Raw genomic sequence first — 17,495 nt, 5'->3', positions numbered from 1 at the left:
AAAGAGGAGGGGAAGAGAAAATTGAAAGAAAATTTTATATAAAATTAATAATTTAAAAAATAAATTTATGTTTTTATCATTTTTATTCCCGTCTTTTTGCACGTAATAAATACATGAGATTTTTTTCATCGACGAAGTTAACGACGTAAGGAGAATCGGAGTTCAGTATTTCACTTTCGTAAATATAAGAATCCCAATACTACTTTTTAAAGTATAAAGATTAAGATACTAATTATAGTTAACTATAGGAGGTAATCAGTAATTTAATCTCCCTGTTTTTAAGAAATTGCTCATCGCATGAACAGAATTGGATATATTGTAGAATCATATATTAAGACTCATTGTGAAGAAATTATATAAAACTAGAAGCAATTAAGCAACAACATTTTACAGCTCACCTTAGTTTTCGTGATGAAGACATGACTAACATAATAGTTGAGCATCATATTTATGTGAACCTTTCTTAACCTCGACAACTTGCTTAACCTTTCTTGGACCGAGAAGATCAAAGAATTTGCTACTTAATTCAAGTAGATTGTCTTGGTTCATCTGATATTCCAATGATGATGAGATATCCTTTAACCTATAGTGTGATTTTAATTGTACGGAATCAAGAGGAGAGCTCTATAGAAATGCATGTGAACCATTCTTTAACAGTAACAGGACAATTGGGGGAGGTATAGGCTTGCAATCTGCTACTGAACCTAGTTGGAACTGTTCTGATACTGCGAAAGAATGATTCTGCGAGAACCAAGTCCTACTAATACTGCTAAGAGGATTGTTGTATTCAAGAGACCTTCAAAGTGATCAACCTTATGGACATCTTGTACTGGGGCTCACACAATTGCCATTAGAACACATGATTTAGTTTGAGAAGGGTGTCATGCATTATTGAGTTTTGTAATGTCACCCCCTCACTAATCAGGTCTTCTTCTAAGGAGTTACTGAATAATTATTGTGCATATTTTGTGAAATTGATCCTAACATAGCTGGCAAGAACTATGATACTTTAATTGTCAATTTAGTTGGACTGGTGATTGAGAATCTGTAATTAATACATTGTCTATCAGTATAAGCTGGTTGTTTCAATAAAAAGCCAACTTTCTAATTAGTATTTGTTTTCAGGAGATTAGTCTCTATCTTTTTATTATTATCATATGAATTTCTCACTACTTTTTTATAAGCATTTGCAATTAAAAAAAATGCATTTCTCTTATGCTTGTTGTATGATTTTGAATCTTCACAACTGATATAAAAGCCTTAAGAACAAGGAAATAACATCAAAGGAGTATCTTAAACCAAATAAAACAGATCAGAATAAAAAAAGATCAGCATAATACAAGGAAAGGGATATGTTAAACTGAAGCAAGAGTCTATTGTGGCACTAAATCTTGACAATTCCATGGAGGAAAACACAGGAAATCCTTCCATCCTCTCTGTTCTAGTGCTGTGATTTCCTAGCTCTAAAGATGCCATCCAATGTTATAGAAGATGGGACAGAGTACATCCATCAATGCACACCAGGAGAAATCCCATAAAACAGAACTAAGGTGAAAAGTTTGCCTTCAGCTGAGGTCAGTGCCTATTACAAGGCAAGCTACTACCTTCTCTCTCTGTACCTCAGCCACCACTCTTCTCCCACATCCTTCCACAAGCTCCTCTATTTTCAGTCTCTCTGATTGTTTTTGCCACCCTCCTCCTTGGTTTTGCCAACCAGCCTGCAGGCCGCCAGATTTATGTCTTTCTCATCTCTTATGGATGGTCTACTTTGAGTCCTCGCAAGCTGAAAGATTCTAGTTTGCCACATGGTAAAACCAGTGACACAAGCCATGCTACCTCAGTGGAGAAAAGGAGCAGCTTCCATCACCAGTCACTTTATTTCAAAAAGTTACATCGAAGAATGAAAGCCCATGCTGCTTACAAGAGCATAATAAAGTGTGCTGTAGGTCCTCAAAGAAGCTTGTAGAAGCCAAAAGAAAAGGGACAACTCACCATAATAAATTTGGACACACCATGCTCCCTGATTCCCTCCGAGACGAAGCAGAGTGAGAAGGGATACAGATATGCATCACTGCATCAAAGCTTGTTCAGCCAAATTTACCTTGCAGCTGAGTGACCAATTGAGTGGAATAGGTTCATGATGAGGAAAAAGATCTGACCTTTGTTGAGCAATGCTGTAACTTTGGAGATATATCAGTTTATCCTGGTTTATCGAACTGTCCTTTCAATGCTATTGCTTTAACAGTGGCTAGTCACATATTTCCTGTTATTGCATTGATTGAGCTTCTTTACCAGGAATGAGACCATGCATAGTCTTTGACATGAACATATAAAAGCCTCATTTACACCATGCTGACAGCCTTAAATATGCCTGCAAGAAAAAATTTCTATTGTGTCAACTAAGATTCCAAACAAAGGCTACAGTCCTCAAAGCTGGTTCTAAATGTCATGCTTGTCAGAGATGAGAAGCTACCGATGAAATCATTGGGAGGGAACGGTAAAATGAAACACACAACAAATCTTGCCGAGAAGAAACGTTGGGATCTTACTTTGTGACTATAAGATGAGCAGATAGCCTTGAAAGGAGTGTTTTAGTGCTTGATGTCTCAGAGAGATGACAGAAGTCAAAAACAACTTGTCACTTCTGAAAGATGATGCTGAATCCTGTCAGGATATTGCTAGCTCCAATTAAAACAGTTTGTCTTTTCATGAAGACCTTGAATGAGAGAACACCTACCATTACTGGAATTCCCTACGGCCGAGGCTTGAATGCCAAATCCATGTCTGAATCATCTTCTTTACTGCTTTGCGTTCTGTGCTGGGAGTTTCCACTCGATGAATCAATGCCTAAGCAGAAAGCATTCATTTCCTATTTCCACGAGGGATGATGCATTTGGCTTCGAGTTATTCGCACAGTGGAAGGATGGGAAGCGAAGGATGGACGGTCGAGATTCCACGGCTGTGGCGGGAAAACCCGTAGTGGCGCCGCCCGTAGATATTTTTTTCCCGGGGTTCGTGGCTGGACGGCGGGTGTCGGATGGGGGAATATAAGTGATTTTCCTGAGATCCACTTTGGATGTACCCGTTGTGATGACGACTGAAGCGTCAGATGTGGGGCCCGATTGCACCGTCCTACTCGCCAATCAACGATCGAGTAACAAACTGGTCCTAAATTATTGGTGACAAGAAGGTATAACGAACCGCAAACGGACGCCTCTTCCACCGTCACGTGGAAGGAGGACGAGAGATAAGTTTACAACACCATATGGGTCCCACCTAACGGTGACTTCTCCGTCACCGTCCGCTGTTCCTCCTTCCCTTATTACCCTCGCCAGGCCACCATATTGACATCATCACCATCCATTACATATATGTGAATCTTTGCTTCGTCGTTGTTCTCAAATAAAAATTATAAATAATACATATTATTTATATATAAATAAATAATACTGCATCTAATTGTTGAGCGCTTATTCGTTGACAAAAGATCTTCGATACATTTCTTATCCAAATCGGTTATTCAAAAATTTATATACTAAAATGAAATATAAAAAATATAAAATACAGCTAAAAATTTGAAACAGATAATAAAAAGTCGAGCGGGTTCGAACCAGAAGAGGTATGGGGTAAAATCGTCATTTTAGAAATATAACGCTCGTCCTCCGTAACCGCTATCTTCGAATCCGAGGAGCGCCGGGTTCACCACGCCCCTGCTATACGTGGCAGTACTCCATTGGTTCTACAGTGGTCGTCGGGATTCATGGCCCCGAAAGAGACGCACACGATAAAAGGTGAGAAAAGACGATGAGCGAAAAGAAAACTCGCTCACGCACACTCCGACACCGTCAATCTCTTTCAAATAATTCCCACCAAATTCTCTCTAATTGCTTCCAAAATTCCAACCTTTTATCGCAATGCTCGATCGCCGCATCCAATTTGGCGCCTGGATCTGATTCCTTGGATTTTTCCGACACTTTCTGGTGAAAGTTGAGGTGGAGGGGAGCGGGGGGAGCGGGAGGGGTAATTAATGCTGGCGATGAGCGGCGGATGCCAACAGGGCTGCGGGGAGAGCAGCGAGGAGGAGCTATCGGTGCTTCCGCGGCACACTAAGGTGGTCGTGACCGGCAACAACCGCACCAAATCGGTTCTCGTCGGTCTCCAGGGGGTCGTCAAGAAGGCCGTCGGTCTCGGCGGATGGCATTGGCTGGTAAATTGCCTTATTTGGTCGTTCCCGGTTGGATTCTGGGCTTCTCTGCAAGGAAAGATTGTTCTTTTCGGAGATTTTCAGTGGTGTTGGTGCTGAATTTTCTAGGGTTTCATTCCCTACAACATTGGGGTTTCCTTTTTTTGCGTTTTAATTGTGCAATGTGGTCCAATTTAATGTATCTAGAGTTCGAATTGATCGGTCTTTTTCTTGTTTTCTTGTAGTAAGAAAAGGACAGTTTGACCGTGTGGATTCGGATAATGAAAATGATCGTTTCTGTTTGCCTCTTCTTTTCTTGTAATTAAAGCTGCATTTGTGTAGGCAATTACAGATTTAGTGATTTAAGGTGAAGTTTGATCGAAAGATTAGGGTTCTTATATAACCTAAATTTGTTTGTATCATTTTTGCAATCTTTCGGTTTCTGCATGCGAGAGTTCTCTAATAAAATTGTACTGCTTCGTCTCTTTAACATTTCTATTTTATCTAAGATGTTGTTAATTTTCTTCGATCTTAGTAATTATAATAGAAAAATGCTCTGTTGGCTTTAAATGTGGACGGCACTTATGGTGAATTTTCTTCCGCTTTTTTTTTTTTTCATTACATTCTCAGCAGATTAGTGGTTTGTGTTAGTAGATATGGAACTTTGAAAGGTGTAATTGGTTAATCACGATTGGTTTGTCAAATGCTATAACGACATTTTTTCTGTTTTTGGTAGATCTGAGGTTTAGTGTAATGATAAGTCAGTTCTTGTGGTTGGGCAGAGAAAGAAAAGGAAACGAAAAAGAGTTTGACTTTTTTATATAGAAATTAGTTTCTTATTTCATAGGAATTGTATTTTTTTAATTAAATTTATTAAATCAATATTCATTTGATATAAATATTCTTTGATCTGAACTTTCTTTTTTGGTCCCTTACATTATATATAATATATGCTACTTGCTAACTTTTCATCAGTATTCCTTATATGGACCCTAAATTAATGTTTTTTTCCTGCATTACTTTGGATTTTATGTGCCCAAATTTGCAAGTTTTAATTGCTACTGATATCATCCATCTGAGTACATTATACACCAAATCTGAATGAACTCAGGTAGCAATTTCTGAAAATTATCTGATCATTGTAATCTGATTTTTCTGCTGCTTTGTTTGCATGATCCTGTTCTTATGCATATTTGTTCTCTTAGGATGAATCTACTTTTGCTGGCATAGTTGTCAAAATGGAAAATGAACTGGATTAATTACTTGACTGAACATGTATGATGTTTTATGGAGAAAACATTATTGTTTATTAGTAGTTCTGATGCTCAGCAGGACATGAAGGCCTACTCCCTATCTTTCAGGATTGCAGACTGAACTACTGTTCAGTTTAGCTTAAAGCTTTTACTCTAAGTTTGATCATTTGCTAATTGTTTATGTATCTATTCTTTTCTTCCTAATTGTGGTCAGCTTAGATGAAATCACGTGATAGATATCACATTCTGTGTTTTAGTATGAAGTAATATAATTCTAATTATTTCCCATGAAATTTCAGGTTCTTACTAATGGTATTGAAGTGAAACTGCAAAGAAATGCTCTCAGTGTGATTGAAGCCCCTACTGGCCATGAGGACGATGATGAGACTGAATGTGACAACATGCAATGGAATGGTTCAGATATGGGTAAGCTTACTATTGGCCAAGTATGTATCAATTATATTTTTTATTTCCTTTCTTCAATTAAAAATGTACCATTTACCAACCATTGATTATGTAGGACCAATTGAGGAGATACAGTGATCTGTATTATCTTTTAGGTCGAACAAGCTGATGGTTTCAATTTCTCCACAAGATCATGTATTAACTACATCTTCTTGCATTAAGTAGCTAAGTTGTTTGTTTGTTCAGTTTTGCCCTGGTCTTCCTTTTCCCCATTCTTTGGCCTTCTGTGCTTTGTATAAGAGAGAATTTGTAACTGTGTCACAGGATATGGCTTCCAAATAACTGTTATATATTGCAGCGAGTAGGAAAAGATTCGTCTTTCCAACAAATGTTGTATGTTGCTGACTGACTGGTCAAAGACTAAATTGTATTTACAAATTTTGATAATTTTGGGTTTCTTCATATCTATCCTTTAGGAGTTCCTATATAGCATATTAGCTCCAAATTTTAAGGTGGCATATATATCCCTTCAAATATTTAGTTATTCCATATATTCTTCAAATTTAATTCTTCGAAATGTGCTACCCCTGTTAGCATTCCTCTAATAAACTCAGGTTAGCCGTTGTTGACCAGGGTTACCGATGAGTTCAAAAAAAGTATTAAAATTTTTTAATAACTAAAATGCCCATTACATTTTCACCTCCTCAATTCCTAAACTTAAATTTAATGAATATATACAAAAACTACTAATTTAGAGGTATATAATTTTTTTTTTTAGAGGTAGCAATGTTGATTGGAGTTTTAACATTATTATGAAAACGGTCTGACTAATGGAGATCAACCATAATGATATATCTGCATGTTTTTGAGTTTTGTTAGGACATATGATAAACTTAAATTTAGATGGGCAAATACCAAAGATACTAATTTTGGAATGATATACATATAATTTTGTCATTTTCTTTTGGACTTTCTATAGAAGTGCAACTTCATTATTGAATCTGAGTCTCTTTTTTCCTCATTGTAATAGAGTAAGTGTTGTTGTAGTACACTAGAGCATGATTATGTAGAAACTGTTTTTGAGGTTGATAGTATATATCCATGTTCTTCAGGAACATGATAATACACTAAGTATTATGCTGCGGTTTTATTTTAAGATGACCATGTGGTCTTTAGGTAACTTTGAAGGATATTCCCTGACTCGATTTGCTAGTAGGTTCTATTATGAGGCTTCATGTTACTGATGTACATAACTTACACAACCTACTTTCCATATATGTGTTAAAATACTCTTTCATTAGCTAAATATAGCCAAGGTCGAGTTTCAATTAGTAAAAAAATTCAATTTTGCATTTCAGCACTTTTTTATAGTTTTTTTTCTTTGAAAATAGGAATGCACTTATGATTCAGGCTGTGAAAAATCCATGTTTTGTTAGTACATCCTGATATATAGGAAGTTTCTTTTATAATAAAGTATCATTGTTGCTGAGATGGGATATGCTTGTATAAAGGCACCTATTACTACTTTGATCAGGGCTTCTGGCATGGTTTCATCATATTTATTTTTTTTTCGCAATCACTTCTTGCAGTGTCTGATGATATGCAATTGCAAAAGCCACACAAGTCAAGGGTTAGGCATCACAAGGGATCGTCTAACAAATCCTTGAGCCGGTCTCTGTCTTGTGATTCACATTCTAAGGGATCTGTTACATCTTCCAGGAGTATAACTGTAAGTTTATATGAACAACTGCAGTGTGAACAGTGTTATGGGCTGGCTCTATTAGACATGATTCAGCATTTGGGTCTTGGTACCTGACATGTTATAGAATGCCTTACAAGTGTTTCTGGGTTGTGCCATTGTTGATTGTTATCCTTTGGGTTGCTTTGGTGTGCAAACTTAATGTCAGGATCACTTAAAATGTACCTTGGTGTTACTAATGAAGAGATGCTCTCTGTGGTTGGTGCAGAAAGTTGACCTGAGCAAGCTAGAAACAAGAGCATTATGGAGATATTGGCGTCATTTTAATCTTGTAAGTTAATCTTTACGCAATCTTTTCGTGGTTAACTTTTATATGTATCAGATTTCTCTTGTTGGCGCCGATATGATGATTTTTTCTCCCAGCATATCATTTTCTTTGTTTTATCTAACTCACGTGCTTTCGGTCTGCATCAGGTGGATGCCAGTCCTAACCCTTCTAAGGAGCAACTAATTGATGTAGTCCAGAGGCATTTTATGTCACAGGCAAGTCTAGTATTTTCGTGTGTTTGTGCATTTGTAATAATAAATTTTATCAAAAAACCAAAAAAGTTGACAATGGATTCTGTGAACCCAATTGCTTGTTGTTTATCCTGAAGCAATTGGATGAGTTGCAGGTTATTGTAGGATTTGTGCAGGCTGCAAAGAGACTGAAGACTGTCTGCACTTGAACTTGCAAGGGTTTTCTACATTCATGCTAACTTTTGCTGTTTGCAGCCACATTATGTAACATATGTATGTTAGAGCGTGGATGTTGCAACAAACTTGGATGTTAGTTTGGGTAGCTAGAAATTTGTGTCATCCCTATAATGTAGATATGTTTTCTGGTAAGCATCATGCAGCCATCATGGTTCTGAACATTACCAATGATGCACTGCTGACTATGAGGAAGGAATGCATGTTTTCCTTTTAGGTGATAAATCTTATAACTATTAGCAGAAGTTGAAGTTAATGCACGAGTGATGTAGCTTTCGAAGGAATTATGCTGTGGGTCATCACCTGATCGTAGCTGAGACAATGTGATTTCTGCATCCCTCCTATTTGGGGGACCTTGTCTTCCACTTCCAGCTAGGATTTGAACTTCTACTTTGTAACAAAACATATTCGTCTTACTTGAGCTTTTCCTATGTTTTATTGTTGAGGTTTTTAGTCAATTTATCTATTTATCAAATATAGTGTTAATTATAGTTTATTCTTTATTATTAGTTATTTTTAGTATTTTGATTATTATATTTTTAAAAATTATATTAATATTTTTATAGTTACGAAAGTGAATATTTATCATAACGATGTTAGTTTTATCTATGAAAATATAAAAATAAATGATAAAAAAGTAATTTGAATGTTTAGTTGGTGGTGGCAAATATAAAAACAAACGTTGATACATTTGTTTGGTTGTTTTCGATAATAATAAGGTTCGTTCTCATTACGATGTCACTTGCTTTCATGAGGAATGTGTTGTCGACCTTATTATTGCTTATCTTGTGTCGTTCTACATTTATATCGACATTGATGTAATTGTCGAGCGACAATTGTATCGGCTTAATAATTGTGTTGGTGTTAATTTATATGGTGGTGGTCATTACAATGTCTATGGTAAAGATGGTGCTACCTCGTTGCTAACCCATTGGGTGGATTTTAGCTTCGGGTCGAGGTTGGGATTTGCTCAACAAGTTAGTAGTGACATGGCCATCATCTTTGTTGTAGATGTCGCAATTGCCACCACCATCAATGTTGATACATATGCAGAGCGACATGGGGTGGGCAATAGTGAGGGGAGCGGCAGGAGCTTCGATAACCCTAACTTTGGTCGAGGTTGGGATCCATCCAATGAGTTAGCGATGAGGTGACCACTATCTTCATTGTAGACATCACAGCGACCACCACCATTTGCATTGTTGTTGATGTGATTGCTAAGCAACGACTCGAGGCGGGTGATAGCAGGGGGAGTGATAGAAGTTGCATCGACCTTAGCTTCAGTTGAAGCTAGGATCCACCAAATGGGTTAGCAATGAGACGACTATCGACGTCGTCGAAAATGTTGTGGTGGCCACCATCATTTGCATTAACACCAACGTAGTTGTCGCTCAGTAATTGTGTCAGCATCGATGTAAATGCAGAACGGTGCGGGGCGAGCGATGAGAGGTCGGCATAGGGTGAGTGGCGATGAGGTCGACGACGCACTCCTCATGCAGGTGAGTGCATCATGGTGAGAGAGGACCTTATCGTCGTTGGAGACGGTTAAGCAACTACGTCGACGTCAATGCCAACGATACCATTATCTGTCATCAAATATTAAATTATTTTTTTTATATTTTTATTTTTATATTTTTATCGATAAAATTGATAATGTTAGTATAGATAGACCTAGATATTTTACTTTTATAATTATAAGGGTGTGAATGTAATTTTTTATAACTAACTATAAGGTTGTAATTACCCATATGAAAATTCTAACAACCACTTATGTCAAGCATGTGGTTGTATAAAAAAATGACATGTCTCTTCAGAAAGATATGGTAGGACACTGGTGTTTGCTGCTAATGGTGATAGGTGGTGGATGATCATTGTCATGTTTCCTTTTTGTTTATTACACAGTGCTTCTCAGAACTTGCAATCCTTAATACAATCATCACAATTTGATCTTGAGCAATTAAACTATGATTTAACCTTCACGATAGAAATTGGATGCAGTCCATGAAGGCAGGATGTAGCGAACTATTCGTAATCTGATTTTAATTATTGGTGCCAGTCCATGAAGAGAATGGTGAAGGAAGAGAGGAAGAAGAGTCGAAAAGAAAAGGAGATGGTGGAGGAAGGGGAGAGCATGGTTATGAATGTTTTGGATAGAAAATGAAAGGTGTACAATCATTCAAACAAAAGGAGGATTTAACCTATGGAATTACTTGTTTTTTCTTTAATCTCATTACAAATTCCATTGCAATAATGGTTCATTATATATACATCCTTGGCTTACAATTATAATTGGATCTATTGAGGTGTTGTGATTACATCATTAAGAAAAAAATAGTTGCTATCAAGTGACATGAAATCTTCTTTTTTTTGTACAATACAATCACATTTGGGCGACTACCACGGAAGGCCTCAGACGTACAAATCACGTGACGGCCGTACCACGCGGAGTCTCTTGGCGAACCGCGCGCCATCACCGGCCACCGCGCGAGGAGGCTGGGTAACCGAACGGCAGCGGACGGATGGACGCCGAGTCGTTGAGATTCGTGTGGCCGAAGCCGTACGCCCGCAGGACCTGGTCGTCGGCGAAGTTGAGCGCGCGCGCCATGCCGTCCACGCACCCCTGCCACGTGTACGCCGGGTTGTGGTCGCCGCCGCAGGGCTGGCAACCCGTGAAGTGCGTCACGAAGGACCGCCGCTTCCTCGGCCACCGCTTGCCACTCCCCTTCTCCCCCCCGCCGCCGGCGGCCGCGTCGAGGTAACGGCTCCTCGTCTCCCCGTAGCTCCCGGCCTCCTTCTCGGCGTGCCTCCGCCGGAGCACGGCGTCCCGCCGCTCCATCTCGGCGTACGCCGCCGCTACGTCCTCCAGGCGCCCCACGATGGGCTCCCAGTACCCGTGCAGGTCGTACGCGCTCTCCAGGTGCACCTTATCGCGCCAGCGGCGCTGCTCCTTGGCCAGGAGGTGGACGAGAGCGGACTGGTCGTCGGCGAAGGATGTGAGCTTGCCGCGGATCTCCGCGTCGAGGATCCGGCCCCACTTGCCATGGTGTGGGGTCTGGGGACCCATGCTGGCCCAGGCGTCGAGAAAGTCGAGGCCCCACTGGGAGTTTCGGAGGAGGAAGACACCGGCGTTGAGGCCCACCCAGTCGCGGGCGGTGTACACCATGTACGGCCAACCGGGAACCACGAAGTGGTGCGCCCGGTAGCGGTGGAGCGGGGGACGGAACTCCATGTCGGTGAAGGCCGCGTCCTGGTCCACCCACCACACCCATTCCGACTCCGGGTGAGCCACCATGGCGGCGCGAACCAACGGGATCTTGGCCCAGCACCCGGGCATCTCTGGGTGGAGGAGGGCGGTGTTGTAGAACAGATCGTAGCCGTGGAGGCGGCAGTAGTCGGCCTTGTTCTTATAGAAACGGAGGAGCAGGTGGTCACCTCCCGGGTTGGGGCACCGCCCCGGCGGCGATCCGGTCACCATGACGACCCGGTCCGGGGTGGCCAGCGACGGGTTGAGGCGGAGCCATTCGCGGCGCTTGGAGTCCCAGTTGGTGATGGGGCGGTCGATGGTGTAGGACAGGGAGGGGTCGTCATAGAAGGTGGCGCGTGTGGAACGCCGCCGATCGGGGTCCTTCCGGGAGTCGCGGCGGTGGCTGACGGTGGAGAGAGGAGGCCTCGGAGCGGTGGTGGCCACAGGAAGAGGCCGACGAGGGATACTAGGCGCGAGAGGAGGCCGATGATGGATGATGGTAGGGAGGGGGGTGGGGATGGGGTTCGGCAGGACGGTGCAGAGGGAGGAGGAGAGGGCGGGGACGGAGAAGAGGAGGGCGACGCCGGCGCCGAAGAAGAATAAGAGAAGGCGCTCAGCGACGAGCAAGGTGACGGATGAACGTAGGAAGGACTTCTTTCGAGGGGGAGTCTCGTCCTCTGTTTGCATGTTGTCTTCTACGAGAGAGAGGCATGCAATCCATGGAGGATGAGGAGAAGAAAGAGACACTTCAAGTACGTGCGTGGCACGTGTGCTTCGGGAAACGGGTGAGTACGCGTTCGTACGCGCATGAATGAGCCTTTCTCAATTAAAAATAATAAATATTTAAATTAAAACAAATAATTGGTACAATAAATGCATTCACAAAATAGTATATATCATCACAAGATTCATCAACAAAGAAGATGATTGGTTCAACAGTAACAATAAAACCCATAAATCCCTCCCTAATTATTTGGGATTGGCTCAATAGATCAATCTAACAAAAAAAATTATATATTTAAATTTTTATGTAAAGTTAAAAAGAATAATTCAGATATCATAGCATGCGACTTTCATGAGTTGCTCCAATGTAAACTACATCAAATTCTTGAAACAAGCATGACAGAGCTAAGCATCTTAACCTGTCGATCCAAATATATAATAAAACCATTATAAAAATAATGGGAGTAACAACAAAGTATAATAAAGAGTGGGTTTGATAAACTCATAGGACCAGATATGATAACAGCAGTGTTTCATAAATGTCTATCAGAGCATGTTCTAGAAAAATAATAGCTTAATTTTTTACCTAGGAAAAAGAATTGGAGCTCAGCTACAGGATCACCAGCCAAGATTACAACAATCCTCTGTGACAAATATATCTTTAAGTTAATTTCATGGCACAATACAGAACAAAGTACAAATAATAAACGAAAGACAAGCATACAAGAAACAGAAACTGGCATGCATCTCTGAAAAAAGATATGGCAACCTACTAAGATGATAGATACAATATAATGCAACAGTAGTGCAACCAACTACACAGAAATAACCAGATCAACCAACTACATAAGCCACAGAAGTACAACAGTCCATGGAAACTATGAGACGAAAATACTTGAACATACCAATCATATGCACAGCATGGCGCTTGGGTACTTTTTGGATACAGGTTTGATACTTTAGAACTGTCAAGCACTTTGTTACTTCAAAATATCATTTTGGGATATTTGGGAGGTTATGACCTCTTCTGAGGACCTTTTTTCTTATTTTTGGTGTCCGACCATATTTGATGATGAACAGGATGGATATATGATTTTTGAAAAATAAAATAAAATTGATGCTTGTATGGAGAATCAGATTATGATTGCATAATTTAGTTGACTCTCTCATAAACTTTTCTTTTACCTTCCATACATCACTGCATAATTACGTCATTAAAAAATAGCTTCTCAATAATAAGTTAATTATACACTTTGTTAAAAGTTCATATACAATGAATGTAATTAGCTTTGAAAAATTTTCTATTGTTGTATCTTTGCCATACTATCATTCAAAATTTGAAAAGTTGAAGCATCAAAATCATGCATCCCATATCTGTATCTGTGATTCACAGCTTGGAACAAAACCTACGCTAGGTAAGAATTTTTAGGCTTGTGCAAAACATAAACCTAACTGCCTGGCAGAAGAAAAATACCATAGCTGATGCCATTTATGAAAGAAATAATAATAAAAGCACAACTTTCAGCTATGCTTTTTACAACTAATTATAAAATGGTTGATAATCTCAATGTCATTTTTGGATAATACCACAACTTATAACACACTCCCATCTAAGAAATGGTATATTCAGAAGAGTATAGCCTGATAATTGCATTTTACAGCTTACTAAATAAAAATATAGTCCAAAAGCTTGAGAATTTAGCATAAAATCATTTCGACATCAACTGATGAAATATCAACTTAGAAGACCTTGATCTTATTTAAGAAATAAAAATCATAACTCTGTTCCTAAGTATTCAGAAAGATAAAGGACATGTGCCAAAGTTGAATACCATCAAGATCTTGCAGTAGTTTCAAAAGCACTCCTTATATATATATCAAGAATAAAATGATTAACAAACAATTCATCGCCTATTAAAAAATCAGGGCAAAGGTTAAAGGTGAGAAGTGGCATGCTAACAGAAGGATATAACACTATAATGATACTGGAAAAAGGTACAAAAAAGTCTTAAAAATGAACTAAACAGTACCAGAAAAAAGATTTTTCTCGATAGAATGATCATTATCTTTGGTACATTTTATAAATAAAAGAGGTAAAAAATTCCAGTTTTAAGAGTATGAATTTTTTTTTAATACAAAAAGTCATGCAAAAAAGAAGTTGACATGGATTTTAAATAAATTGTATGAACAAAACATATAGCTCCTTCCCTTGACAGGAATATAAACAATAATGTGCCAAGTGACAGAAACTTCTTTCAAGAAAAAGTGAACAATGAGATCGCTAGTGACTGGTAACAAAGGATGTATATGACGAGTAAAGATGCATACATCAACATAGGAAAATGGAACAACGAGATCGGGAGTGACTGGTAGCAGAGGATGTATACGACAAGAGTAAAGATGTATGCATCAACATAAATTCCTTGAAATGCTATAGGAATGGATGTATTAGCTGATTCCACAATGCCCCTAATAACTAAAAACCAACCATGTAATTTTTCATGGATTGGACAACATTTTTCATTCACACGTTGGCTCAAAAAATCTTGCAGGATGGTCCATAACAGGTAGTGACAAAATGTGAGGTGAAAGGCCATGGTAAAAATAATGCCCACCAGGTTAAATAGACTTGATACTAACAGAAGTTATCGGTTCAAGATATTTGACTTTCAAGGCAAAAAATTTGAATTTAGATGAGTAGAACTAAAGGTATTCAAAGCAGTTAAATAACAACTCAATTATTGCAACTGAAAAAAAGACTGTAGGCAGATATTTTGGTTGGACAACATTGACACATTAACATAACATAAAAATTCCCCTACGAAGAAATTTTACTGGGACAAATAAACCTTTTCGCCTATAAAGGATAATTTAATCATATTTCGAAAGTGGAAACAAGAGATGGATGCACAGAGCACAATTACAAATTAAGCACTTACATATTTTGTTGAATGCCACAATATCACAGCTCTGGATGTACTCATTTGCTGGTTCAACCAAGAGAAAGTCCTCAATAAGGTTGTCAACAGAGACCAAGTCATCCACAATGGTCAACATGATCTGCAATTTTTTGATACCATACCCGACCGGGGCAAGTTTTGCTGCATGTTCAACAAGATATGATCAGATTAAGACAGAAGTGTGCTTCCTAAATTCTGAATTAAAGTGAAATGACAAATTCAGCTCATTGCTGTTCGAGAGAAACGGGCTACATACAGGCTCCCCAAAGCAAACCCTCCATCTTGACACTCCTTACAGCTTCTTCAAGCTTTTGCATATCTGTTTCATCATCCCATGGTTTTACATCAAGAAGTACTGAAGACTTTCCAGCTGCACATAGGAAAAGATCCTCAGCTCAGACAATGTTTATGATGAGAATATAACAACCAAAATGTATATGTTCATGCTCACAAAATTCAAGGAAAAAACACAACAAGCATGTTTGACAGCCAAAATGCATGCATGCCATGAAACAGAAGCCAAACATAACTATAAAAATGCACACTTGAAAATGTATCCAACTTACATTCTTTCTTCTTTCCAGATGCTTTGACAGCTGCTGCACGCTCTTCAGCTGCCTTCTTTTCCTCTTCAGTCTCTTCACCAAACAAATCCATGTCATCGTCATCATCCTCCGCTGCTGAGGCCTGAATTTTCAGATCACAATTAGAAAATTAACTCATCAAGTAACTTATCATATTATATATAGTACATTGGACGTACGACAATTTTGAATAGTGTCGTGCAATTTGCATTCATAGAAAAATATGCTAAAGCAATGTAACGAAACCAGTAAAATACTATGCACTACAAGCTATTTAAAATTCAAATGTCACCTTGCCACCAGCAACACGGGAGCATGGGGCCTCCTCAAATGATTCAATCTTCACACCATTGCCTTCCTCAGAGATACCACTGATCACATCACATAGGTCAACAACAGGCGATGATCAATACATTCAGATTGAACAAAACCAAGACAAGCACATACCACAACTTGAGAAGAGCATCAATGTGGTTATACCACCTAGCTACATTGATATAGTCCGAAGACAGAGCTGCATTAAGTGCACCATACACAGCAATATCATCATTTGAAGCTTGGTAACTGAAACAAACCCAAGCGAATATGAGATACCATGATCGAAGCAGCAGATATTTATCAGCAGGAACCAAAGCATCCAAACACCTACCCAGTAATATAACTGCGGGTAAGAAGATAGTCATTGAGTTTCTGGAGGCCAGACGCACCATTGAGATTGTGGAAAACAACAGCCATTGCTTTCAAATAAATAAATATCCCGCCTCCTGCAGGTACAAGATGGAAAGATATAAGTTTGGGTATTCCAACGTATAACATCATCAGTTTCACAACCACAGTGCTAAAATTTCAATAAAACAATCACAATATGAGATAGAACAAGATGTCACTATAGTCAATTGTTAGCCCACTTTTAAGTGGAGAAAAAACAGAGACATTTAAGTGTTTTAAAGAAAAAAACTACCAACTTTGCTAAAAGAATGATCCAATTAAAACCAAATACATCTTCGCACAAGTAAACCACTACGGAAAAGATGGGGGTTTGTTCTATCGAATCAACAGTCGACCACAAACACAAATGGAATGGATAACACAATATTGCAGTAAAAAAAAAGGTCCTCATCGGCAATAGCATAGTCGACGCCCAGAGATAGGCAGCAAAACCCAATGAGATCCATCCATAACAAAAGGGAACAAAACTACAGATCTAATCCTGGCAGGAGAATCATCATGCAATTGAACAACCTACAAGAAACAGGTGACGCGAATCGGAGATGAGCTTTAGGGCTTGAAAGAAGTGAGCGAGCGAGGGAGAGGGCAATGGGACGCGGAGGGGAAGCGATCCAGCGTCTTCTACTTAAAAGAGGGCGAACCCTAATTATCACCGAATCGAGCCACAACCGGTCTGGCTCATCATACGAGCCGGCTGCATTCGAGCGCTTTCTATTTACGACTCCCAACCGGTCCGGCTCACATGATGTGGGCTACCTCAGGATGGGCCCAGCCTATAAGCCACCACCGACCGTGCCAACTCATAAGCTGGAGAGAGAGAGAGAGAGAGAGAGAGAGGTGGAGGGGTTGATAAGACTTAAAATGGGATTATTATAAATAAGTGTAAAACAATTAGATTAATCATTACTTTCATTTGTTACATCCATAATCTCATGATATTGAATATGTGTATATACATCTAT

General features: G+C 39.3%; 3 protein-coding genes across 4 annotated transcripts; 1 reads left to right on the top strand and 2 right to left on the bottom strand.

Moving 5' to 3' along the window:
* Positions 1 to 3,808: 3,808 nt before the first annotated feature.
* Positions 3,809 to 8,538, top strand: LOC103987533 (uncharacterized). Its single transcript, XM_009405865.3, has 6 exons — positions 3,809 to 4,207; positions 5,736 to 5,862; positions 7,431 to 7,570; positions 7,809 to 7,871; positions 8,015 to 8,083; positions 8,197 to 8,538. The coding sequence occupies exons 1-6, from the start codon at positions 4,028 to 4,030 to the stop codon at positions 8,266 to 8,268; spliced, it is 651 nt and encodes a 216-aa protein (XP_009404140.2). The 5' UTR covers positions 3,809 to 4,027; the 3' UTR covers positions 8,269 to 8,538.
* A 2,050-nt stretch (positions 8,539 to 10,588) lies between these two features.
* Positions 10,589 to 12,902, bottom strand: LOC135618591 (galactomannan galactosyltransferase 1-like). The gene is made up of 2 exons (XM_065119637.1): positions 12,847 to 12,902; positions 10,589 to 12,354 (listed from the first exon to the last, which is right to left on the bottom strand). The coding sequence occupies exon 2, from the start codon at positions 12,222 to 12,224 to the stop codon at positions 10,764 to 10,766; it is 1,461 nt and encodes a 486-aa protein (XP_064975709.1). The 5' UTR covers positions 12,225 to 12,354; positions 12,847 to 12,902; the 3' UTR covers positions 10,589 to 10,763.
* On the bottom strand, positions 12,683 to 17,199 carry LOC135618644 (elongation factor 1-delta 1-like). Of its 2 annotated transcripts, none has more exons than XM_065119806.1 (8): positions 17,047 to 17,199; positions 16,454 to 16,568; positions 16,252 to 16,368; positions 16,097 to 16,175; positions 15,787 to 15,907; positions 15,477 to 15,590; positions 15,200 to 15,361; positions 12,683 to 12,904 (listed from the first exon to the last, which is right to left on the bottom strand). In XM_065119806.1, coding segments are annotated over exons 2-8 (681 nt in total). In that variant the 5' UTR covers positions 16,540 to 16,568; positions 17,047 to 17,199; the 3' UTR covers positions 12,683 to 12,902. The 2 variants fall into 2 exon arrangements, with proteins under 2 accessions (XP_064975878.1, XP_064975801.1); XM_065119729.1 differs by having other exon boundaries at positions 17,051 to 17,199.
* Positions 17,200 to 17,495: the final 296 nt, after the last annotated feature.

Source organism: Musa acuminata, chromosome BXJ1-1, assembly GCF_036884655.1.
Source record: "Musa acuminata AAA Group cultivar baxijiao chromosome BXJ1-1, Cavendish_Baxijiao_AAA, whole genome shotgun sequence".
Lineage (NCBI taxonomy): Eukaryota > Viridiplantae > Streptophyta > Magnoliopsida > Zingiberales > Musaceae > Musa > Musa acuminata.
This window is presented reverse-complemented; position numbering and strand designations above follow the sequence as displayed.